Source organism: Somniosus microcephalus, unplaced genomic scaffold (genome assembly GCF_052327205.1).
Source record: "Somniosus microcephalus isolate GS21.2 unplaced genomic scaffold, FLI_Smic_1.0 unresolved_chr1, whole genome shotgun sequence".
NCBI classification, from domain to species: Eukaryota; Metazoa; Chordata; class Chondrichthyes; order Squaliformes; family Somniosidae; genus Somniosus; species Somniosus microcephalus.
The window spans coordinates 68072252-68097587 of record NW_028225179.1 but is presented as its reverse complement, the minus strand read 5'-3'; the positions used below and the strand labels follow the sequence as shown (position 1 = coordinate 68097587).

Here is a 25336-nt window from a genome sequence, read left to right as displayed (position 1 = left end):
TCGACGCAGGTAGAATGCTACACTGCGCCCCGGTGTCATAAAGAAAACGTCGGCCCGATGGGGAATCGGTGACATAAAGGAGTTTCCCCGTAGATCCGACGGCCATCGCCACCGCGGAGTGCCCGTTAGACCCGGTCCTCCTTCGCCAGGGATGCTGCAGGAGCTTTGTTGTATTTATTTGGGTGAAAAACTGCAGGGGGAACGGCAGCATCGTGCTTTTGCGTCAAAACGGGTGTGGTAGGAGCACCAGCCCGCTGTAGGAGGAGCTGGAACCGCGTCTGTGGGGGGTGGGCGCCTCGTGGCCGCGCAGCACTGTTGGGTTACCGTGAAAATCTTATTGGCTTCGGCAGCAAGCTCGGCGCAGTCTGTAATGTCGGATCTGGCTAGAGCAGCCTGAACCTGTTCAGGCATTTGATAGAGGAAAAGCTCCCGGAAGAGGAAGCATTCCGGTTCAGCACCCAAGAGCGTGAGCATTCGGCTCATGAGCTCGGATGGTTTGGAGTCCCCGAGGCCGGGCAGCGTGAGGAGCCGGCGAGCGCGCCCCGACTGAGAGCCCGAAAACCTGAAGCAACCGCGCCTTAATCGCATCATACTTGCTTGTCAGTAGGAGGACTACCGAGGAGGCTGATGATCCGTGAGGCAGTTGCGCTGTCGAGGGCGGAGACCACGTAATAATAACGGGCCTGATCCGCGACGATGTTCCTAATGGCGAACTGGGCTTCAGCCTGGATAAACCAGGCATCTGGTTGTTGCTCCCAGAACTGTGGCAGTTTCAGCGTGACTGCGTTCGTGTCCATGATGGATCTTCCACGAAAATTGTTCGTAGAATTCGGGGTCACCAATGTAGGAACGGAGGTTCCTATCGAAAAGACTGAATTCGACTCGGGTAATTAAAACAATGAACTTTAATGGAACAAAACAGGTTTTAACTAGAAACTGCTGGAATACTTCAACTACAGGTCTGCTCTCCTTGAAGGCTCCACGAGGACTGATCCTTTGGTCTGAAAGCTGACGTTATGACGTCATCACGTTCTTCCCACCATTGGGAAATCACGTGACTAACGGCATGACGTCATCACGTTGAAACTGCGCTGTAAAGGTAACTAGACATTGTACAGTCAAACAGTGTAATTAAATGTACAGGCACAGACAGTAACTACATTGCTGTTAAAGGAATTATGTACAACCGCTCTGAGTCCTTTGGTGGCTCCGCCACAGTACATACATAGAAAAATAATACACGGTCACAAAACTTTATTTTTATTAACAATTAAGGCTTGTCCCATACTTGGACATAGACTTTATTGTAACGCTCGTCCCATGCTCTCTCATGTTGGGATCGGAGCATTCTGTCCCTCCCCTTGCACTTTGTGAACAGTAAGTAGAAGACTATACCACTATACCGAGCTGGCAGACCACTAAAATATGGGAGGTCATTCTGATCCAGGAAGAGACCTCTATATTTTCAAAAATATCCCACCAGGGTGGAACTATGATATCCGAAATCTCAGCCCCTATCTCGACTGTCTTTTCTTCTAGAGTATAGAAATGATGTTGTTATACTTCTACGGCTTTGAGTAGGGCGGCAAGATGTTCGGGTAGAGGGGCAATTTTATAGCTGAAGAATGTGACATAGTCTTGCAGGTTGGTTATGTTTTCCCTGACAGTGAGGTGAACAGTGGAGGGTTCAGGAATGGGGACAATCCATCCCTGGGCCACTTGAACTTCTGCCTCGGGTTTAAAACAGAAACTGCTGTCACTCACTGGACACCAGATGTTCTGTCCATGCCAATAGTGGGGCTGTACGGTCCCCTATGTCGCTGCTCAGCTTCCTGAGCTGCCGCCACCTATCCAGGGGAATCCATTCCTTCCATTTAAGACACACACGTTTCCCCTCAGTGACACTGACCCTTGTAGCAACGACCGGTACCCTGGGGCACGGGATGGAGGCTTCCCCGTAGGTGAACCCGGTCTGGCTGGAGTATTGTGTGGAGTTAGACCCCTGGCCACCTTCCCTCATGGAAATAAATAGTGAGCTCCTCCACACCCAGTTCGCCACCCCCAGCGGTAACGATCGGCGCTCTCTCTCCTGAGCACCAATAAATGTGGGAGTCCTTCACGTCTCCTCGGTCACCGATGCTCACCCCTATCAGGGCGAGCAGGAGCTGAACCCTCCTCATGCCGACTTCCTTTCTGTAGGGACACACAAAACAGATAGCCATGTCCCTCAAAGGTTCTCTGGCTTGACAAGTGATCGAGTCTCAAATTTAAACTTAATTATTGTAATGTAGGAATCAACGGATTCCTATCTAAATCACTGAGGTCGAGTCAGTTCAGTAAATTAACCGAATTTAATTAAACTGGTGAACAAAACAAAAACATGCAGGAGCAACAGCAAACAGGTCTATACAGTAGCTTGTTCCACGAGGTCTGAACCCAGAACCTCCCCCCTCTGACGTCATGACGTTATCACGTTTCCCGCCACTCGGGGCACCACGTGACCAACGTGATGACGTCATCGCGTTGTTTCAGGGTTTTTACAGAAAGCTTGTTTACATTCAGCAAACGGACATAGGTGCTGTAACATTGCTTTAAAGACAGTTATTCATTTGTACAGGAGTTCATTGGTGGTTTTACCATGTGCGCCCCCCCCCCCCCCCCCCCCCCCCCCCCCCAGAAGTGTCTTTAATCATCAAAGTCAATCGCAGAGGAGGTCGGACAATCCTGTCGGAGCAACTCCGATATTCCCGGAAAGGAATGGATGGTGCAGGAGAGGAGCTGGGCTGCGGGGCCGATGGGCCAGGCGTAGCGGCTGCGGGGCCGATGGGCCAGGCGTAGCGGCTGCGGGGCCGATGGGCCAGGCGTAGCGGCCGCGGGCGGTCGCTCACGACGCGGCGGCTGCGCTGTTTCGACTGGCTGGCTGAGGTCCAGGTGTGCAGCCTTGAGGCGGTCCACGGAAATGTAGTCGGGCGTCCCGCCGACGTCTACCAGAAAACTCTTGGCGCCCGCCTTCAGTACCCGGAAGGATGAGGCATGAGGGGACTACGGTGGGCATCGTGCCATACAAAAACGAATTTAGCCCTCATGAGCGTTGGCGGAACATGTGACGCAGGCAGTCCATGCTGTGAAGTCGGAATGGGCCGGAAAGCGTGCGCCGCGGCTCGGTGAGCCTCCAGTTGTTCAGTGGTGGACCACGGACGCGTCAGCGACGGGAGAAACTCGCCGGGGACCCTGAGCAGCTGGCCATAGACAAGTTCGGTGGCCGACGCCTGCAGGTCCTCTTTAGGCGCCGTGCGCAACCCGAGCATTACCCATGGCAACTTATCCATCCACGCGGCCCCTTGGAGGGTAGCCCGCAGCGATGCCTTCAGAGAACGATGGACGCGTTCGCATAACCCATTGGCCTGTGGGTGGTAAGCCGTGGTGCGATGGAGCTTGGCGCCCAATTCTGAAGCCACGGCGTTCCACAAAGCAGAGGAGAGCTGCGGCCCGGGCTCCGATGAAATGTCCGACGGCATGCCGAAACGGGCAATCCAGGACGAAAGAAAAGCCCGGGCGACGTCCGTGGAGGTGGTGGACATCAATGGAATGGCCTCCGGCCATCTGGTGGTACGATCGTCAGCAGATGCGTGAACCCTTGTGACGGTAGTGGGCCTACGAGGTCGATATGAACATGATCGAATTGCCGCTCCGGTACCCCTCAAACGGCGACGGGAGCTTTAATGTGGCGCTGCACCTTCGCTCTCTGGCACACAACACGGGTGTTGGCCCAGTCGCGCACATCTTTTCGCATTCCCGTCCAGACAAACTTGGACGCTAACACCTTCTGTGAAGCCCGCACACCTGGGTGGGTGAGGTTGTGCATGATATCGAAGACTTTCCTGCGCCAGGATGACAGAACGATCGGGCGTGGGTCTCCCAGGGAGACATCGCAGAGCAAGGATGTGCCGTCTGAGTGGAAAAGTACGTCCACTGGCCGCAAGCCGGACGAACCGGAACGAAAAGCGTGCGTCTCCGGGTCAGCCGCTTGGTCGACCACTATTAGTGAATAGCCGAGACCCAGCTGGACGGCCGCATGCGAAAGGACAAAGTGGTTGCCGACTGCCTTGCCGGCCACATGACGGATGTTGGTGGTAAACTCGGAGATGAAAGTGAGTTGCCGTTGCTGTCGGGCCGACCATGGCTCAGTCGTCTTGGCCATGGCAAACGTCAGGGGCTTGTGATCCACGAAAGCGACGAATTGGCGTCCTTCCAATAAAAAACGAAAGTGGCGGATGGCCAGGAACAACGCCAACAGCTCTGTCAAATGTGCTATAGCTACGTTCGTTACTACGTAACTGGCGGCTAAAAAACGCCAGCGGTTGCCATGCCCCGTCGACCCATTGCTCTTGCACGGCACCGACGGCATAGTCCGACGCATCCGTCGTGAGCGCGATGGTGGTGCCGGGCAGCAGGTGCGCTAACATCGTCGCATTGGCGAGGGCCTCCTTCATGTCCCCAAATGCGCGGTCCATGACCGACGACCAGATCACCGGTTCTTTCCCCGGTTTCCCTCGGAGTGCCTCGTAGAGCGGCCGCATGAGCTGGGCGGCCCGGGGGACAAAGCGATGGTAAAAGTTTACCATGCCGAGGAATTCTTGGAGCACCTTGACGGATTACGGCCGTGGGAACGCCGCGACGACTGCCGCTTTCGCCCTGAGTGGCAGTGCCCCTTCCGCGGTGGCCCAGAAAATCGATCTGCCTCAGTCCAAATTGGCACTTGTTTGGGTTAGCTATAAGGCCATGCTCCTGGAGATGGCGGAAAAGGACGCGCAGGTGACGTAGGTGTTCTTCCTTTGACGCGCTGGCGACGAGGATGTCATCGAGGTATACGAAAAGGAATTTGAGATCCCGGAGCACCGAATCCATGAGGCGTTGGAACGCCTGCGCCACATTTTTAATCCCGAAAGGCATATGTAAAAATTCAAAAAGGTCAAATGAGGTAATAACCGCCGTTTTCTGGACGTCCTGAGGGTGGACGGGTACCTGGTGGTATCCGCGGACAAGGTCGATCTTGGAGAACCACGACGTGCCGGCCAAATGGGCGAAAAAATCTTGAATGTACGGTATCGGGTACCGGTCTGAAGTTGTGACCTCGTTGAGGCGCCGATAATCACCACCGGGCTGCCACCCACCGCCGGGCTTTGGCACGATGTGTAGCGGAGACGACCAGGGACTATCAGATCGGCGAACGATGCCCAACCGCTCCATAGTAGCGAATTCCGCCTTCGCGGCCTCGAGTTTACTGGCCTCTAATGGCCGAGCCCGGGCGTAAACTGGGGGGCCGGTTGTCGCGATGTGATGTTCAACACCGTGTTTGGCGGTCGTCGCAGAGAAAGTGGGTCGAGCGAGCTCCCGGAAATTCCTTGAGCAGGCAGGCGAACTCGTCGGGCGGCGACTCGGTGCGGGCAACCGCGTGGGTCACACCGGAGTCCCGAAACCAGGGGATGGGGGCTCGTGAGGCGGCATGGATCAGGCGGCAATTACGTACGTCGACCAGTAGGTCATGCGTGCAGAAAAAATCGGCACCGAGGCTTGCCAGTGGTATCGTGGCGGTGATAAACTCCCAGTGGAAGAGTTGGCCGCCGAGACGCAATCGGATACGCCGCTTCCCGTACAGATGGCGCTGCCATTGGCGGCCTGTAGTGGAGGACCGTGCCGCCCAGATCGGACGTCGAGAACCGAAGCGGGGAGGATGCTGCACTGAGCGCCCATGTCGCATAAGAAATGCCGGCCTGAAATGGAGTCGGTGATGTACAACAATTTCCCGGAATGACCAACTGTCATTGTGGAGGCGAAACCGACCTCGGGGCTTCCCTTCTCGTCGTGCAATCTGTGTTGCTGCTTTCTCGTTGCCGGCGGCACGAATTTACACGGGGGTCGGCAGCATCTGGCTTTTTGACCGAAACGGGCATGGTAGTAGCAAAGGCCGGTCTGTGGAGCTGCCGAAGCGGGGTTCTTGGAGGCGGGGCGCGTCGAGGTGGCGCAATACTGTTGCATCACCGCGTAAATGGTGTCGGCTTCGGCCGCGAGCGCCACACCGTCCGTAGCCGTCGACCTGGCCAGGGCTGCTTGTACCTGCTCGGAGCTGGCTCAGGAACAGTTTACGAAATATAAAACCCTGCGGCTCAGACCCGAGGAGGGTGAGCATGTGGCTTATCAACTCGGAAGGCTTAGCATCGCCTAACCCGGGGAGTGCGAGCAAGCGTCGCGTGTGCTCCGCCTTTGTGAGACTGAATACTTGCATGAGGCGCGTCTTGAGCGTTTCATACTTGTTCTCCACGGGCGGGGTCTCCAGCAGGCTGATAATGCGGGATGCCGTTGAGCTGTCCAGTGCGGAGACCACAAAGGTAACGGGTCTGATCCAGCACTATGTTTCACAGTTGGAACTGAACCTCCGCTTGAATGAACCAGGAGGCTGCCTGTTGTTCCCAAAATTGAGGGAGCTTCAAACTCGCTGCATTTACATCCATCTTGTTCTCGAGCTTGCCTCCGCTAAAATCGTCTGCGAAGCTTCAGCGTCACCAATGTAGGAATCAACGGATTCCTATCTAAATCACTGAGGTCGAGTCAGTTCAGTAAATTAACCGAATTTAATTAAACTGGTGAACAAAACAAAAACATGCAGGAGCAACAGCAAACAGGTCTATACAGTAGCTTGTTCCACGAGGTCTGAACTCAGAACCTCCCACCTCTGACGTCATCGCGTTTCCCGCCACTCGGGGCACCACGTGACCAACGTGATGACGTCATCGCGTTGTTTCAGGGTTTTTACAGAAAGCTTGTTTACACTCAGCAAACAGACATAGGTGCTGTAACATTGCTTTAAAGACAGTTATTCATTTGTACAGGAGTTCATTGGTGGTTTTACCACAGTAAAATAATTAAATAATAAACCTAAAACTACCAAAACTGTAAAAAAACACCTAACATTCATCAGAAAAGCTAATTCCTGTTCGGGCGGCCAGGCTAATTCCTGTTCGGCCTCTGTCTTCTGCGGCTTCTGGGCAGCTTGTATGCCTGGGCGCAAGGTGGCCTGTACCGCAGGACCTGGAGAGTCCTTAAAACAACTAGGGGTTTCCCTGAATCCCAGATGATCGGGGGAGTGTCCCCTCCTGTACTACAGCACACTACCCCCTTCGATGTGGCTGCTGAGTCCCTGTCCTGTCCTGTCCTGTGGGTTCCTCGCAGCCTGAGGCCGCAGGCTGGGGACCCCTCTCGTTCTCTTTGCCCACCGCTACCTCTCCTGTGAGTCCCTCACCGTTGGAGGCTGCAGGCTGGGGATCCCTATCTCTAGACTGATCCCTGACCTTGGGCATTCTTTTTTGGGTTGCGGCCCCTCCGGGGCTGAACCATTTAAATTGATACGCTGGTGACCACGGTAGTTTAGGCTGTGGCATGTGAGGAGACCTTCTTAAGGCTCCGGCTACCGGGGGTGTGTCCAAGTCCCAAATAATTGGTGGGATGGCCCCTCCAGTGACACAAGCCACTGCCCCCACCGGTGCGGTCTGTGAGTCTGCCACAGCTGCTGGCTGAGGAAGTCTAGCCTTAACCTTAACCTTATCCTCTGCTTCCTGACCCTCCTTGTCCCATTCTACCCAGGTTTCCCCTGGTGCCATTGAACTGACCATGCCTCTGGCCTCAGACAAGGCTTGGGTCAATTCCTTAATCCTTTCTTCGCAGGGACCGTGATCAGAGTCTTCATAACCCCTGCTTCTAGCTACTTTCTGAGCTACTTTAATGTCCCTTAGCTGACCCTCCACACCATTAGCTCTCGTTAATCTTGCGTTCTCCTCCCGTAAGGCCTGCTCATTTAACCTGGCACCGTTGGTATTCCCCCATATTATGGGAGGTCTCTTCCTGGGCGCATCTTTCAAGGGGACACAGGTAGACAGGCTGCACAGGTTCTAGTCATAGGTCTGGGTTGTATGGGGCAGATAGGGTTAAAGCACCAGTAGTGGTGGCTACCTTCCCTGAGCCATTTAATAAAGCTCGGATCGCAGCTACGACTGAGTCTAACGTGGGGGGAGAGGTCGGTGTTTCGGTTCTTGGGGCAGGAGCTGGGGAGTTCTTTCCTATGTTATCCTGCCACGGATTCCTACAGTCCCTTCTCCAATGCCCATTCTTCCCACACCCGAAGCAGTTACACTTCATGTCGGAAGGGTCACCCCCTTCCTGGTACCACTCTTTCTTATTACTAGGTTTCATTTCATGTACTTTTCCTTTTGGTGGGTGCTCTTCTGTCTCTCTACCGTTCCGGTGCGCCAGGGTCGGTTGTCTGACCACTGTCTCCTCGGTGACCCGGGGGTCTTTCGGGTCAAACCACAGCTCAGCCTTGGCTCTGATCCGTGGCAAGCTGTTTGCCACCAGGCTTCGGAGCCAGTGGGTCAGCTCATCCTGATTAGGTGAGCCCAGTCGAGAACCCCATTACAGGCACTCTTGTACACAGGCCACAGTCGGTCTGCGAAAGCCTGTGGGGTCTCCCATGCTAGCTGTGTTGTCCTCTCCACCCGGCAGAATAGCAGATAGCAGTGTATCCGTCCTGCCCTTTTTTACGCTCCGCAGAGAGGGACTGGTACAAATTGCCATCCAGGGAGAAGAGGAGCATTTTTGCCATCTTGGAGTCATCGCAGTCGTTCATGCCTGTTCCACTTCCATGAAGTGGACTGAGGGGTCTCCCTTTTGGATGAGTTTGTTCAGGTGGCTTATCATAGCCCTAAGCTGTTGGGTGCCATGGTGAGCCACGAATTGGCTTTCAAGGGGTCCTTGAACCCCACCAACGCCAGGCGGGCCAAACTTTTGCTGCCGGACCGGGCACATCGGCCCTGGCTCCGACCTTTCCTGCATTGGTTCGCCCACTTCTCCCTGCTGCCAAACAGAGTTAAAACCCGGCGCCACAGATGGTGGTGGTGTGCTCTCCCTGCCAGCCTCTCAAATCGCCTGTCCCTCCTGCCAAACAGGGTCGTTCCCCGGCGCCACAGGTGGCGTCCGAACAGTTTCCCCTTGCACTTCCAGGTCCACCCGGGCTTATTAGGCATACTATGCCTTTTGCACTGGACAGAGCAAGGTTCAGACTATCAATCTGCTTCTGACAGGGGCTGTGATCTCCCGCTTCAAACCCCCTAGTGCTTGCTATCTTGTAAGCTGCCTGTACGTCTCTCAACCTCTCCTCCTGCTCTCTTCCTTGCTTGGCAAGGCAGGCGTTCTCTTCCCGTAACACCAGTTCACTGTTTTTAGCTTCGGTGACCTGACACCGAAAGTATTCCTGTCTGTTTCTATGTTTCTCTACTTTCTGCATTTTTTCCTGATTTCGGGCGCTTACTTCTGCCAATAAATTTTCCCCTGCTAGAGCCCTTGCGCGAGACAGTTGAGCTGATTCCCGCAGCTCTTCTGCCAGTGCCTCTACGCGTTTGTCTAAAAGCTGGATCTGTCACTGGGAGCATACCAACCAGATGGCTTTCTCGACAGATTTCTTGTGGTCCTTGCTTTCAGTCCACTTGGCTGCTCAGCGCGCAACAGACTGAGCACCCATTTCTTCGTTATATTTACTTTCTTGAACACATAAGAGGAAATCCTCTCTTCCATCTTAGTTCTCTCCTCAAAAACAGTGTCCACTGTATCACATCCCTTTTGCCAAGGTCCTGCCGCGGTCGCCATTATGTAGAGGGTGGTATTTAGGGTCAGCTTCACTTCTGACTTATGAGCAGTTTGAATCGCTCCCACTCCCTTGGTTCTACACCTTGGACTTATTTGGGGGATGTGACAAAAGTGCAGCAGACAACTGGTTTTGGTGCAAGAAAACTTTGATCTTTATTTGAGAAAGAAAATACAACAAAATAATCTGAACACTAATAAAATGGGGAACACTTCGATACACACGAGGGAATTACAGTAGAAAAATACCTCACCCCTCCCAATCCCACCTTACTAGCTAAGTTGGACTCTAAAGGACCAGGGATAATGCTTACCAAACGAACCCTTGACAGCTGGGCTGGTTCGTGGTATCGGGGTTTGCTGGATATGTTGGTTGGGGCCTGCCATACCCCGGACACGGTAGAGAACTTCACCTGCGTATCTGGTCAGTCTTCGCGAGGGTCGCGGTGGCCCAATATTACCCGGTTGGCTGATGGTAATGTTCGGTTGGTTGTTTCATAAGGCCCTTGTTGGCGCGAGGTGTCCGATGGTCACTGAAACTGTTGCTCTGGTTTCTTCTTGTGTGCTACTTCTTCGAGAGACAGAGAGAGAACTGCTTCAAGATGCTTGAACTCCTTGATGTTGCTCTGAAACCGGCGCGTTTCGATGTTGGAACTGTACTGAACTCAACCTTGGAACTCCCGAACCTTCCTGAACTCCCACCTTGCTGAACTGGAACTGTCCTCTCGAGAAAACAGGCCTTCAATTATACTAATTGGGGCCTCCTAATCTGCGTGCCAAATCAGTAGGTTTATTGTTAGATTTTGGAGGGCTCGTTAATAAGTTGTTTAAAGTGGTTTCAGGATGGTTTCCTGAGCTGTTGAACTATTACTTGATTGTAGTGAATTGTCCTCAGGCTTTGAGTTTCCTGTGGGGCCTGAGATTCTTTGTAGGTTGGCGAAGTGATTTGTTTTATGCATGTTTTTGGATGGGTCGGCTGTTCTTCCGTGGGTCTATTGTTAAAATGTAAATTGTCTGATAGGGGCTGAGTGACGTTTAGATAGTTCCCCAGACAGCTTGATTAACTGATTAACTCCAATATCCAAACTGTCTTTACAGAGGTTGATCCCATTTCCTGTTACTGCCTTTTCTTTCTTCACAAGCCCAAACATGCCTTTAAAAATGTCAAATCTTGGTTTTCGACCTTGAAATTCCTTCTGTAGGCCCAATATTTAATATATCCTCCTGAAGTTTTTAGCAAGGTTCCAAAGTAATTTTCTTTAGGGTTTTTCTCCGAGAGTTGGGGGATCTGTGAATTTTGAGAATCTTACAGGTGTCAGTGTGTTACATACACTGTCCTTTTCCCCTCTGGGACCGGGTGTCATGGTGCGTTAGATACACTGTCCTTTTCCCTCTAGGACCGGGTGTGACAGTATGTTAGATACAGTGTCCTTTCCCCCTCTGGGACCAGGTGTCACAGTGCGTTCGATACATTGTCCTTTCCCCCTCTGGGACCGGGTGTCACAGTGCGTTAGATACACTGTCCATTCCCCCTCTGGGACCGGGTGTCACAGTGCATTAGATACACAGTCCTTTCCACCTCTGGGACCGGGTGTCACAGTGCGTTCGATACATTGTCCTTTCCCCCTCTGGGACCGGGTGTCCAAGTGCGTTCGATACATTGTCCTTTCCCTTTCTGGGACTGGGTGTCACAGTGCGTTAGATACACTGTCCTTTCCCCATCTGGGACCGGGTGTCACAGTGTTTCCCTTCTGGGATCAGAGTTTTAATCCAGTCCTTATCTCGTGTTTGGGACAGTGTTGAGGGAGATTTACTCTTTCTAACCCGTGTTGTACCTGCCCTGGGAGTGTTTGATGGGCCAGTGTAGATGTAGCTTTACTCTTGTAAATTACAGGCCAGTGAGCCTAACATCAGTGGTAGGGAAATTATTGGAAAAAATTCTGAGGGACACAATCAGTCTCCACTTGGAGAGGCAAGGATTAATCAATGATAGTCAGCATTGCTTTGTCAGGGGGCGATCATGTTAAACCAATTTGATTGAAGTTTTCGAGGGTGTGACTTGGTGTGTGGATGAGGGTAGTGCAGTTGATGTAGTCTACATGGACTTCAGTAAGGCTTTTAAAGTCCTGCATGGGAGACTGGTTTCAAAGGTAAGGGCCCATGTGATCCAGGGCATTTTGGCACATTGGATCCAACATTGGCATAGTGGCAGGAGGCAGAGGGTGATGGTCGAAGGTTGTTTTGTGACTGAAAGCCTGTGTCCAGTGGTGGATCGGTGCTGGGTCCTTTGCTGTTTGTAGTGTACATTAATGATTTAGATATGAATGTAGGAGGTATGATCAGTAAGTTTGCAGATGACACGAAAATTGGTGAAGTGGTAAATAGCGAGGAGGGAAGCCTCAGGCTACAGGACAATATAGATAGGTTGGTTAGATGGGCAGAACAGTGACAAATGGAATTTAACCCTGATAGTGTGAGGTGATGCATTTTGGGAGGACTAACGATGCAAGGGAATACACAATGAATGGTAAGACCCTAGGAAAGACAGAGGATCAGAGGGACCTTGGTGTGCATGTACATAAATCCCTGAAGGCAGCAGGACAGGTAGATAAGGTGGCTAAAAAGGCATATGGGATACTTGCCTTCATTAGCCGAGGCATAGAATATAAGAGCAGGGAGGTTATGATAGAGCTGTACAAAAAGCTAGTTAGGCCACAGCTGGAATACTGTGTGCAGTTCTGGTTGCTACACTATAGGAAGGATGTGATTTCATTGGAGAAGGTGCAGAGGAGATTCACCAGGATGTTACCTGGGCTGGAGTGCTTCAGCTATGAAGAGAGACTGGACAGGCTGGGGCTGTTTTCCTTAGAGCAGAGAAGGCTGAGGGGGGACCTGATTGAGGTGTACAAAATTATGAGGGGCGTAGATAGAAAGGAACTTTTCCCCTTAGTAGAGGGGTCAGTAACCAGGGGACATAGTTTCAAGATAAGGGGCAGGAGGTTTAGAGGGGATTTGAGCAAAATCTTTTTCACCCAGAGGGTGGTTGGAATCTGGAACTCACTGCCTGAAAGGGTGGTAGAGGCAGGAACCCTCGACATTCAAGAAGCATTTAGATGAGCACTTGAAACGCCATAGCATACAAGGCTACGGACCAAGTGCTGGAAAATGGGATTAGAATAGACCGGGCTTGATGGCCGGCATGGACATGATGGGCCTAGGGCCTCTTTCTGAGTTGTATAACTCTGACTTGCTGTATCTAACCCATGCTGTACCTGCCCTGGGAGTGTTTGATGGGGCAGTGCAGAGGGAGCTTTACTCTGTATCTAACCGGTGCTGTACCTGCCCTGGGAATTTTTGTGGGCGATTGAGTGTGAGCAGTGGGTAAGTGTTGAACTATTGGCGGTTAAAATAAGTTGTGGATTGAGGTTGGTTGGTACTTGACTCACTGTAGAGATGTTAGATATTCACACAATGTTTCCCAGCGCATTGATTAGTAAAAGGAAAGGCAACTAGCTCAAGATGTCCCATCTGGAACATTTGGTATTCTTTCACTCTCTCTATCTCTCTCTCTCTCTCTCTCTGTCTCTCAGATATCGAGTCGGCAAATGATTTCTCTGACGAGTTGTACCTTCTGTGCGAGGCCTTGGGCACAAGTCCGACCAAGGTGGCGGTGTCCCCAGCGTTGGGCGATGAGGTGCTACCTGACGCCCCGGCCTCTGGGTCTGAGTCGGAGTCCCAGGCCAAGGAAGGGCCTGGTTCGGGCCCCGCTGACCTGCCCGAGCCGGCTGACCCGGTCAGGGAGAGGCGGGAGTGGAAGATCCTGGACCAGGCGGTGGCGGGACTGAACCATGCCCTGGCGGCCGAGGAGTTGGAGGACCCAGCGGTGATGAAGGCCGTCCACGGCAAACCAACTCTGGAGGTGAGTGCAGCTCTGTTCCTGGGCTCGCAGGAGAGATCTCCGCCGGGGGCTGGGGGTGTTTGGAGCTGGGGGTGGGATTGGGTTTGTGCTGGGGGTTGGGCTGGGCAGTTCGGGGTTGGTTTGTTGGAGGGTTGCTGTGAGGTTGGGGGCTGTAGTTGTAGGTTGTACATTTGCGGCTGGTGGGGTTTGTGGTTGCGGGCTGAGCGGGGGTTGGGGAGATGGAGGTGGGCGTTCTGCTGGGGTTGGGGCTGAGCCGGGGGTCGCGGGTGTTGGCGGTTCGGTTGGGACTTGGGGCTGGGGCTGAGCTGGGGGTTGGGGGGGCTCAGTGTTGGGCATTCTGCTGGGGTTGGGGCTGAGCGGGTGTCGCCGGGGCTGGGTGTTGACGGTTCTGTTGGGGTTGGGACTTGGGACTTGGGGCTGGGTGTTGGGAGTTCTGTTGGGGCTGAGCGGAGGTGGGGGTTCGGTGGGGTGGGGCTAGACGTGGGGGTTCAGTTGGAGTTGAGCGGGGTTGGGGGTTCTGCTGGGGTTGGGGGGCTGGGTGTTGGGGTTCTGCTGGGGTGGGTGTTCTGCTGGGGATGAGTCCGAGTGGGGGTGGGGGGCTGGATATTAGGGGTTCTGCTGGGTTTGGGGCGGGGTTTGGCTGGGTAAGGTTATCAAGACATGTGGAGCAAAGGGGAGTAAATGGGATTGAAGCACATAACAGCCATGAGGTGATTGAACAGTAGAACAGGCCCCAGGAATGTAAGGCCGCCTCCTGGTCTCGTGTTTCTGTACAAGTAAGGGTGTGGTGCGGATGAATGGTGGTGGTGTCGGGTTTACATGATTGTTATCCTTTAAACCCTGTTCGCAGAGCCTGGACAGTGCGATTGTGGATAGTGGAGTCTGTTCAAGTTGGGAAGGGTTGAGTATTTCGCAAGTTTTGGTAAGTCAACACTCTACACCCTTCCTGTGACTGCACTGTGATGATGACCGGATCATCTGTTTTAGTGATGGACATTGAGGGATAAATATTTGTCCCAGGACACCAGGGAGAACTTCTTCCTGCTCTTCTAATAGTGAAGTGGGATTTTATGTCCACTTGAAAAGGCAGGCAGGGTCTCATCTCAACTGAAAGACGGCACCTCCGACACTCCCTCAGTACTGTCCCTTCGACAGTGCAGCGCTCCCTCAGTACTGTCCCTCCGACAGTGCAGCACTGCGTCAGTATTGTCCCTCCGACAATGCAGCACTCCCTCAGTACTGCCCCTCCGACAATGCAGCACTCCCTCAGTGCTGACCCTCCGACAATGCAGCACTCCCTCAGTGCTGACCCTCCGACAATGCAGCACTCCCTCAGTACTGTCCCTCCGACCAATGCAGCACTCCCTCAGTACTGTCCCTCCGACAGTGCAGCTCTCCCTCAGTACTGTCCCTTCAACAGTGCAGCACTGCGTCAGTACTGTCCCTCCGACAGTGCAGCGCTCCCTCAGTACTGTCCCTCCGACAATGCAGCACTCCCTCAGTACTGTCCCTCCGACAATGCAGCACTCCCTCAGTACTGTCCCTCCGACCGTGCAGCACTGCGTCAGTACTGTCCCTCCGACAATGCAGCACTCCCTCAGTACTGCCCCTCCGACAATGCAGCACTCCCTCAGTGCTGACCCTCCGACAATGCAGCACTCCCTCAGTGCTGACCCTCCGACAATGCAGCACTCCCTCAGTACTGTCCCTCCGACAATGCAGCACTCCCTCAGTACTGTCCCTCCGACAATGCAGCACTCCCTCAGTGCTGACCCTCCGACAATGCAGCACTCCCTCAGTACTGTCCCTCCGACCAATGCAGCACTCCCTCAGTACTGTCCCTCCGACAGTGCAGCTCTCCCTCAGTACTGTCCCTTCAACAGTGCAGCACTGCGTCAGTACTGTCCCTCCGACAGTGCAGCGCTCCCTCAGTACTGTCCCTCCGACAATGCAGCACTCCCTCAGTACTGTCCCTCCGACAGTGCAGCACTGCCTCCGTACTGCCCCTTCGACAGTGCAGCAGTGCCTCAGTACTGTCCCTCCGACAATGCAGCACTCCCTCAGTACTGGCACTGGGGAGTGTTGGCCTGGATTATGGGGCTCGAGTCTCTGGATTGGGACTTGAATCCATGACCTCTGGCGAGAGAGATAGCACTGAGACATGACTGCCAACTGATAGTGAAGGTAAATTCTGCTCGTCTCCCTCTGTTCACAAGTGAAATTGCGACTGGAAGTGATTTATACCTGCGCCTTCGTGTTGATTTGACTTGGTGCTCGGCCAATCCAAGGACTTCCAACAGATAGTCAAAGCTTCCTCCCAGTTCATGTACTTCGGTACTGCTTAAAGCTCCCTTTTCACTGTCCCATCAAACACTCCCAGGGCAGGCACAGCACGGGTTAGATACAGAGTAAAACTCCCTCTGCACTGCCCCATCAAACACTCCCAGGGCAGGTACAGCACGGGTTAGATACAGAGTAAAGCTCCCTCTACACTGTCCCATCAAACACTCCCAGTATTATGTCCGTGTATAATTGAGACACGGACTGCAGGAGTCGATTATAACAAGTCTTTACTGAAAGGAGACAACCTGGAAACTGAAACTACAGAAGCCTGCTAGGGCCTTTTATACAGGGGTGGTCACTGCCGGTACTGCAGTCTGAGACCAGTTATTCCCTTAAAGGTACATACACAACAATTCCTCCCCTTTTAGATAAACAGTACATAACATTCATTTAACAACTAAATAATAACTAATTACAATTACGGTTGCTAGATACATTGGTTGAAGTTAAGCAATTATAAGTTCAGTCTTTGAGGAGGCTTCCTGATTCTGTCTGGACAACGCCTCTTTGGGATATCAGGTTCTTCTGGCAAGGTTGAGTCGGGATCAATGTCGTCGTTTGGTTCGTCTGCTTCCAATATCACCGATTCTGCGGTAGATGCAATTGGTACTTCGGTTTCATCGCCAGGTGTATCAGATCGTGGTGTGGAGTTGACGTTTTCCAGTGACTCTAGAATCTGGTCAGCATGGCGTCTTACAATGCTTTCTCCAACGTCCATGGTATACATTAGAGGTCGTTGCCATGTACAGATCATTCCTGGCTGCCATTTCTCTCTGCGGTAGTCCCGGGCCAAAACTGGTTGACCTATCTTAAAACTCCTGGTCGGCCTTTCATTCATATTCTGAAACTGCCTGTTCTCCACATCTCTTCTGACGTTTGGCTTAACCAAATCCAAGCGGCATCGTAGTCTTCAATTGAAGAACATCATGGCTGGAGTTTGGTTGGTAACCGAATGTGTCGCATTCCGGTAGGCAAACAAGTTATCCACCTTGTGTTGTAGGGGTATATCTTCATTACACATTGCCTTGATAGCCTTCTTGAATGTTTGAACAAACCTCTCAGCCAATCCATTAGTGGCTGGATGATATGGGGCAGATGTGTAATGCTTAACACCATTGTTCTTTAAGAACCTCCGGAACTCTTCAGACACAAACTGTGGTCCATTGTCAGAGCAAATCTGTTCAGGCAGCCCATTCCTGGCGAATATGGTTCGTAAGACTGTGATAGTTTTTTCTGTGGTGGTTGAGGACATTTTTATTACCTCTGGCCACTTTGTGCATCCACCGCAATTAAAAACATCGAGTCCATAAAGGGACCAGCAAAATCAATGTGCACCCTTTGCCATGGAGATGAGGGCCACTCCCATGGATGTAGAGGGGCTTGTGGTGGGGCGTTTTGGACCTTCTGGCATCCTGTACAGCTCTTGGTCATCTCTTCGATTTCTCTATTGATTCCCGGCCACCACACAAACGCTCTGGCTAAGTTCTTCATTTTTACCCCTCCCAGATGACCCTCATGAAGCTCATTGAGCATGCTATCCTTCAATTTGGGTGGAATTACTACTCTGGATCCACACATCAAGGTTCCTCTGCACACTGACAGCTGTTCTCTTCTCGGCGAGAATGTTGGCAGCAGTGGTTCGCCATGTGCTGGCCATCCCTTCACCGTTAAATCATAGACCCAGGAGAGTGTCGGGTCATTTCGTGTTTCCTTTTTCTATGTTTGCATTCGTCACAGGGAGACATTTGCCTATAGTCGAGTGGAATGGATCCACTGCCAGTTGTTCTTCCACCGTCGGCAACGGTAGGCGCGACAATCCATCAGCATTCCCATGCTGTTTAGTTCCTTTGTGCTCGATGTCATATTGGTGTGCCCCTAGGAAAAGGGACCACCTCTGTAGCCGTTGTGCCGTCATTATCGGTACGCCCTTCTGAGGGTTGAAAATGGAGACAAGAGGCTGATGATCAGTTAGTAGAGTAAATTTCTGACCATGCAGGTAGTGATTGAACTTCTTCCCCCCCCCCCCCCCCCCCCCCCCCCCCCCCCACCACCAGGCTGAGGGCCTCTCTGTCAATCTGGGCATAGTTACGCTCGGCTGAAGTTAACGAGCGTGACGCAAAAGCTATCGGCCTCTCTGAACCATCAAGGAATTTATGTGACAGTACCGCCCCAATGCCGTAGGGAGACGCATCACACGCCAGTCTTATCGGTAGTGATGGGTTGTAGTGAGCCAATACTTGAAGTGATTAGGTCCTTACTCTTCTGGAAGGCCCGCTTACATTCATCGCTCCATTTCCATGCTACTCCCGTTCATAGGGCGTTCAGTGAATGCAGAATTGTGGACAAATTCGGCAAAAACTTATGGTAGTAATTCACCAATCCGAGGAATGACCTCAGTTGCGACACATTTTCAGGCGCTGGAGCCTTAACTACCGCTTCAATTTTGTCAGGGGACTTATGCAACCCCTCTTCACCAATCACGTGGCCACAATACGATATCTGTTTCTTCAAAAACTCGCACTTGGGGTGATTGGCTTATAGTCCATGTTCACGTAGTCTAGTGAGCACCTGCTCTAGGTTGGCAAGGTGTTCACTGTCATCTTCACCTGTCACTAGGATGTCGTCCAAGTAACACTGAGTTCCCGGAATCCCTTGCAGGACTTGTTCCATCGCTCTTTGCCATATCGCCGGAGCTGATGCTACTCCGAATACCAGTCGATTATACTGGTAAAGACCTTTGTGAGTGTTTATCGTGAGATACTTCCTAGAGGATTCTTCAACCTCCATCTGCAAATATGCTTGTGCTAGGTCAATTTTTGTAAAACGCTTCCCTCCAGATAGTGAGGCGAAGATATCTTCTATCCTTGGAAGAGGATATTGTACTGTGTGAAGGACTGGGTTCACCGTCACCTTGAAGTTCCCACAGATGCGAACCTTCCTTGGCTCCTCAGACTTATTGTTTAACGTTTTCTTCATGACAGGAACAATGGGTGTCGCCCACTCGCTCCAGTCTACCTTAGATAACACACCTGCATTCTCCAGCTCTGCCTCGACGGCTGGGCGAATTGCATATGGTACCGGTCTTGCTTTGGAAAACTTGGGAATTGCATTCTCCTCTATTTTTATCGAGGCGGTTACGCCTTTAAGAGTGCCCAGTTCTTGTTGAAATACCTCTTTGGCGTCAGCTAAGATTGTTGACAACCGTCCAGGAGTGACGTCGTCATCCTTTTTACCAGCCACCGTCAGTGCCTGAATGGAGTGCCAGTCTAAACTTATCTTTCTGATCCATTCACGTCCCAATGACGGTGGTCCACCATCTTGCAGAATGTAGAGATACAATTTCCGTATTTTCTTGCCGTTGTATTCGACAGGCACCCTTATTTTTCCTCTGGGGTTTACTTTTTGCCCCGTATACATCCTCAAGACAATGGATGTCTCTCTCAAGGGTATGTGTGAGAATAGCCTCTCGTCGATTCATGGCGGTTAGAGCTGATCCTGTATCCAATTCCATTTTGACTTGGACCCTGATATCGTGAGGGTGACCCAAATAGTTCGGTGATCCTCTTTTGCGATTACGTTGTGAAGTTTGAGACAGCTTAGTCTCTTGTTCCCGGATTTACTATCGCTCATCTGGTCTTCGGAACTACTGTCCGTCATCTTTTGTACTTTCCTGTACGGTTCCTTAGTAGCCTTCTTGTTGTCGTTGGTCTTCTTCCCAGACCTGCAAACTCGTGCAATGTGTCCCATCTTTCCGCATTGCCTGCATATTTTGTCCTTGGACCAGCAGTCCTTCTGATCATGGTTTGTTCTGCCGCAGCGATAACATTTTGTAATACCCCGTGTCATTTCGTGGGTGCCGTATTCCTGTGGCTTTTGTTGTATCTCTGCAGCTCCCCTTGCTGCTGCTTCGTACGATACTGCCATGCTGAAAGCCTTATCTAGCGTCAGCTCTTTCTCTGAGAGTAACCTCTTCTGGGTTCCTTCACTCAGGAGTCTACAGACAAATTTGTCCCGTAAGGTATCTGCCAGTCCTGCTCCGAACTGGCAGTGCTTTGATACCTTGCATAGTTCCGTCAGGTAATCAGCATTGCTCTCATTTTTATGCTGATTTCTCCTGTGGAATTTAAATCTTTCTACTATCAGCAGCGGTGTAGGATTTAGGTGTTCCTGTAGGATAGCAACAATTTCGTTAAAACTCTTCGCCTTCGGTTTGGCTGGAGTAATCAGGTCCCGCAATAGGCCGTACGTTCTTGCGCCCATTAAATTTAGCAATACCGATGCCTTTTTCTCATCGGCTATTTCGTTTGCCTTGCAATATACCTCGACTCTTTCCACATACGTGGTCCAGTCTTCTATTGCATTATCGAAGGCAGTGATATCGCCAGTCTTTGGCATCTTGAAAATCTAAGATGGCGCCTCCCGCGCTTTGCCTTCGTCCCCGATGGATCAAAATGGCGCCTCCCGCGCTTTTCCTTCTTCCCCGCCGAGTTAAGATGGCGCCTCCCGTGCTTTCCTGCCGCTGCTGCCAACGCTGCTCTCCGCGGTATTTTTATTTTTCTATCGCGCTTCAATATTTGCTCCGTTAATTGAATAACCGTTCCCGTCGTGGAGCGGACCCTCTGGGACACTTCCCTCCCTCTTCTTCGGTCCGAACGCTGCCCGGCTTCGAAGCACCGGCCGTGCCCTGTGTGCTCCACCCGCTCTCTCTTTGCTTCCCGACTCGCTGCCCGGCCCCGTTGCAGAGCCACCCGATCGAGCTCTAGCCTGCCGCAGCCCAGGAAGGATCAGTGCACTACCTGCCACCAGCCCGATTAGCTGGGAAACCACAGACTGGAGAACCAAGCCTGGCTCTCGACAGTCTCTCCTGCACTTTTCAATTCGATGATTTGGAGGGCGGTTGCCCACGGTCGACGCCCGTTTCTCGAGTTTCTTTGGATTATTTTTTTTCTTCTGGCTTCGACCTTCAATAACGTCGTCTGAGGTGCTGCCGAGTTGCAGGTAAGTTCGTTTCTTACTCGTCGTCAGTATTATGTCCGTGTATAATTGAGACATGGACTGCAGGAGTTGATTATAACAAGTCTTTACTGAATGGAGACATCCTGGAAACTGAAATTACAGAAGCCTGCTAGGGCCTTTTATACAGGGGTGGTCACTGCCGGTACTGCAGTCTGAGACCAGTTCTTCCCTTAAAGGTACATACACAACACCCAGGGCAGGTACAGCACGGGTTAGATACAGAGTAAAGCTCCCTCTACACTGTCCCATCAAACACTCCCAGGGCAGGTACAGCACGGGTTAGATACAGAGTAAAGCTCCCTCTACACTGTCCCATCAAACACTCCCAGGGCAGGTACAGCACGGGTTAGATACAGAGTAAAGCTCCCTCTACACTGTCCCATCAAACACTTCATATAACGCTGGGTCAGATCAGCTAACTCTGCAAAGGCTGGGGTTGGAACCTGGGCTTTTGCTCCTTTTTGAGCAGGAATTTGCCCAATATAGGGGTTCTGATTACTTTTACTACATAGAAACTGTGACATGTAAAAGAGGCCGTTCGGCCCAAGCAGTCCGTGTCATCGTTTATCCGCCGCAGGAGCAGTATCCCTAATCCTGTGTGTTTGCTCTGTTTCCATATTCCTACCTTTTCTGGTAATAGGATCGAGCCATTCAACACGTGATAGAGAAGACCCCAATGTTGGACCCGAGATGCTCTCCCCTTGACTTTGTGTCCTCTCCAGTGCAACGTGGGTACCCAAGATCCCCGGGTGGAATAAGACCCAGTCTGGGGCAGCTGGGAATGTCCCCTTGTCATCGACACCTTCAAATGGTAAGCTGATGAGGTGGGGGAGGGAAGGAGAGAGAAACTGGGGTGACGTGTGGAAAAAGTGTAGAGATCTGCATTACAATCTATATAATTTAATATTACAATCTGCATGACCTAACTCTGGATCTCGGTCTAACGTTAGAATCTCCATGACCCAACCCCTGATCTCGGTCTAACATTACAATCTCCATGACCCAACTCCTGATCTCGGTCTAACATTACAATCTCCATGACCCAACTCTGGATCTCGGTCTAACATTACAATCTCCATGACCCAACTCTGGATCTCGGTCTAATATTGCAATCTCCATTGGCCAACTCTGGATCTCGGTCTAATATTGCAACCTCCATTGGCCAACTCTGGATCTCGGTCTAACATTGCAATCTCCATTGGCCAACTCCAGATCTCGGTCTAACATTACAATCTCCATGACCCAACTCTGGCTCTCGGTCTAACATTACAATCTCCATGACCTAACTCCGGATCTCAGTTGAACATTGCAACCTCAATTGGCCAACTCTGGACCCCAGTTCACAACCAGGGGACATACGTGTCAGATAGTATTATACAGAAGGAGGCCTTTTGGCCCATCGTGCCTGTGCTGGCTCTTTGAAAGAGTTATCTCTTTAGTCCCACTCCCCGGCTCTTTCCCCATAGCCCTGTAATGTTTTTTTCCCTTCCAGTATTTATCCAATTCCCTTTCGACAGTTATGATTGAATCTGCTTCCTCCGCCCTTTTGGGCTGCAACGTTCCGGATCATCACAACTCGCTGCATTTAAAAATGTTTCCTCCTATCGCCTCTAATCACCATAAATCTGTGTCCTCTGAGTATTGAGTTCTGCCACTAGAAACAGTTTCTCCTTGTTTACTCATATCAAAACCCTTCATGATTCTAATCATCTCTATCAAATCTCCCCTTGACCTACTCTGCTCTAAGGAGAACAATCCCAGCTTCTCCAGTCTCTCCACACAACTGAAATCCCTGGTACCATTCTGGTCAATGTCCCCTTAACCTTCTCTGCACTAAGGAGATCAAAGGTATCATCGCTAATAAATCCAATAGGGAATTCAGGAGAAACATCTTTACTTCAGAAAGTGGAACTCGCTACCACAAGGAGTAGTTGAGGCGAATGTCATAGATGTATTTAAGTGTGAGTGAGAAAGGAATAGAAGGTTTTGCTGATAGGGTGGGAGGAGGCTCGTGTGGAGCATAACCGCTGGCAAGGACCAGTTGGGGCCGAATGGCCTCTTTCTGTGCTGTCATTTCTATGTGATGTCCTCTCAGCCAACAGGAAATGTTCCGCCAATGCCCTTCAGACCCATGTCGCCCATCGTTGCCGGACAGAAGCTGATGCAGATGAGGTTTGGATCACCCGCTCCCACTGCTTCCTTTTACAGTCCGTCCGCCAATTTTCTGGAAACCTTCAGGTACGGGGGGCGGGGGGGGGGGGGGAGTGATGGGCCCTCGCTGGGCTAGGTTGAGGCACTGAGCTGCCCATGGGTTGGCGCATTGACCTGGGGACCTTGGGAACAGGGCTAAAAGGGTTAAATTATGAGGATAAGTTACTTCGACAAGGTTAGTGTTCCCTCGAGTATAGAAAATTAAGAGACGATCTAATTGAGGTCTTTAAGATGATTAAAGGATTTGATAGAGTAGATAGAGAGAATCTATTTCCTCTGGTGAGGGAGAGTCCAGAACAAGGGGGCAGAACCTTAAAATTAGAGCCAGGCCGTTCAAGGGTGATGTAAGGAAGCACTTCTTCACACAAAGGATTGTGGAAATCTGGAACACACTCCCCCCAAAAGGCTGGGGGTCAATTAAAAAATTCAAAACAGATGGATAGATTTTTGTTGGGTATTAAGTGTTACGGGGAGATGGAGTTAAAATACAGATCAGCCATGATCTAATGCTAATAGCAGAACAGGCTCAAGGGGCTGAATGGCCTCCTCCTGGTTCTATGGGGGCCGGTAACGAGGACACAGCTTTAAGATAATTGGCAAAAGAACCATGGGGAGGAGAATTTTTTTTTTTTTGTTTTTTTTTTTTGCACAAGTTGTGATCGGGAATGCGCTGCCTGAAAGGGCAGTGGAAGCAGATTCAATAATAACTTTCAAAAGAGAATTGGATGAATACTTGGAAAGAAAGAAATTAAAGGGCTAAGGGGAGAGAGCCAGTGGTGGGTGGGAAGTGGGACTAATTGGATAGTTCTTTCAAGAGCCGGCACAGGCACGATGGGCCGAATGGCCTCCTGGGCTGCAAGTATGGTTCCATGAACTCTGGTTTACCTGGAATGAGGCTGTTTAAGCAATTGGGCATTTGAAAGATGGGGGTTAGGGAGTCGAAAATGAGCAGGCGTTAAAACTCATCAGAGGTTGGGTTTGCCAACTTGCCAGGATTGCGCTGCAGTCTCCAGGAATTGAAAATTAATCTCTTGGACACTGCGATGAGAGGTGATCTCATTGAAACTTATAAAATTCTAACAGGACTAGACAGACTAGATGCAGGAAGGATGTTCCCGATGGCGGGGGAGTCCAGAACCAGGGGTCACAGGCTAAGGATAAGGGGTAAGCCATTTAGGACTGAGATGAGGAGGAATTTCTTCACCCAGAGAGTGGTGAACCTCTGGAATTTCCTACCACAGAAGACAGTTGAGGCCAATTCATTAAATATATTCAAGAAGGAGTTAGATGTATTTCTTAAGGCTAAAGGGATATGGGGAGAAAGCAGGGACAGGGTACTGAATTTGGATGATCAGCCATGATCTCATTAAATGGTGGAACAGGCTCGAGGGGCCAAATGGCCTACTCCTGCTCCTATCTTCTATGTTGCAAGCCAGTTTTGCTTTTCAATTTCTTTGAACCCTTACATTTATTAATCATAAACATATTTGGAGGGGTGGTGGGGGCGGCTGTTTGACCGGGCGGGAAGGTTGGAGACGGGAGGTCATGCGATTCAACCTCCAGGAATGTGTCCAGTCACAGTTGGCAACTCTAGAAGAGGTGGATCAAAACGGATGTTGGGCGACCAGGCTGACTGAACTCCTCCTCCTTTTCCGCTAGGTTTCCGGGTCATGTGACCCAGCTTCACCCACAGCATCGCCGGCTCTTGAACCAGAGGCAACGAATGCGCAGGTAAGATGGCGTCGAAGGTCCTCTGTGTTGGCAGAATTGGCTGTGTAGGGAGAGGGGGGACTCGGAGACACCAGTCAGTGTACAGATATCTCCCTGAGAGAGGGGGACTGAGAGACGCCAGTCAGTGTACAGATAGCTCCCTGATTTTATTATCTCCATCAATGTAGCCCCAAAACAGCGGCGGCAACAGAAAGCCCTATTCAGCCTGCGCCTCACAAACAACCTGACGACTCCCAGTGATGCAAAGACAGAGTGACCACAGCGTCTGGTCTGCACTCAAGGCCTCCATAATCAGCACCTGTGAAGAGACGCTCGGTCACTCAACCAGGAAACACCAAGACTGGTTCGACGAGAATGTCCAGGAGCTAATAAGCTGCAAGCGCAAGGCATTCCTGATCTGGAAACAGCAACAGAACTCGAGAG

At 51.4% G+C, this 25336-nt stretch overlaps 1 protein-coding gene across 1 annotated transcript in view; it reads left to right on the top strand.

Annotated features, from left to right (window-relative positions):
- patl2 (PAT1 homolog 2) overlaps positions 1-25336 on the top strand; it is a 136840-nt gene that overhangs the window by 79494 nt on the left and 32010 nt on the right. Inside the window, exons 3-7 of the mRNA XM_085974611.1 lie at positions 13284-13612; positions 14463-14534; positions 21612-21782; positions 23067-23209; positions 24842-24913. Coding sequence (XP_085830737.1) covers positions 13284-13612; positions 14463-14534; positions 21612-21782; positions 23067-23209; positions 24842-24913 — 787 coding nt within the window. The remainder of the gene's footprint in view (positions 1-13283; positions 13613-14462; positions 14535-21611; positions 21783-23066; positions 23210-24841; positions 24914-25336) is intronic.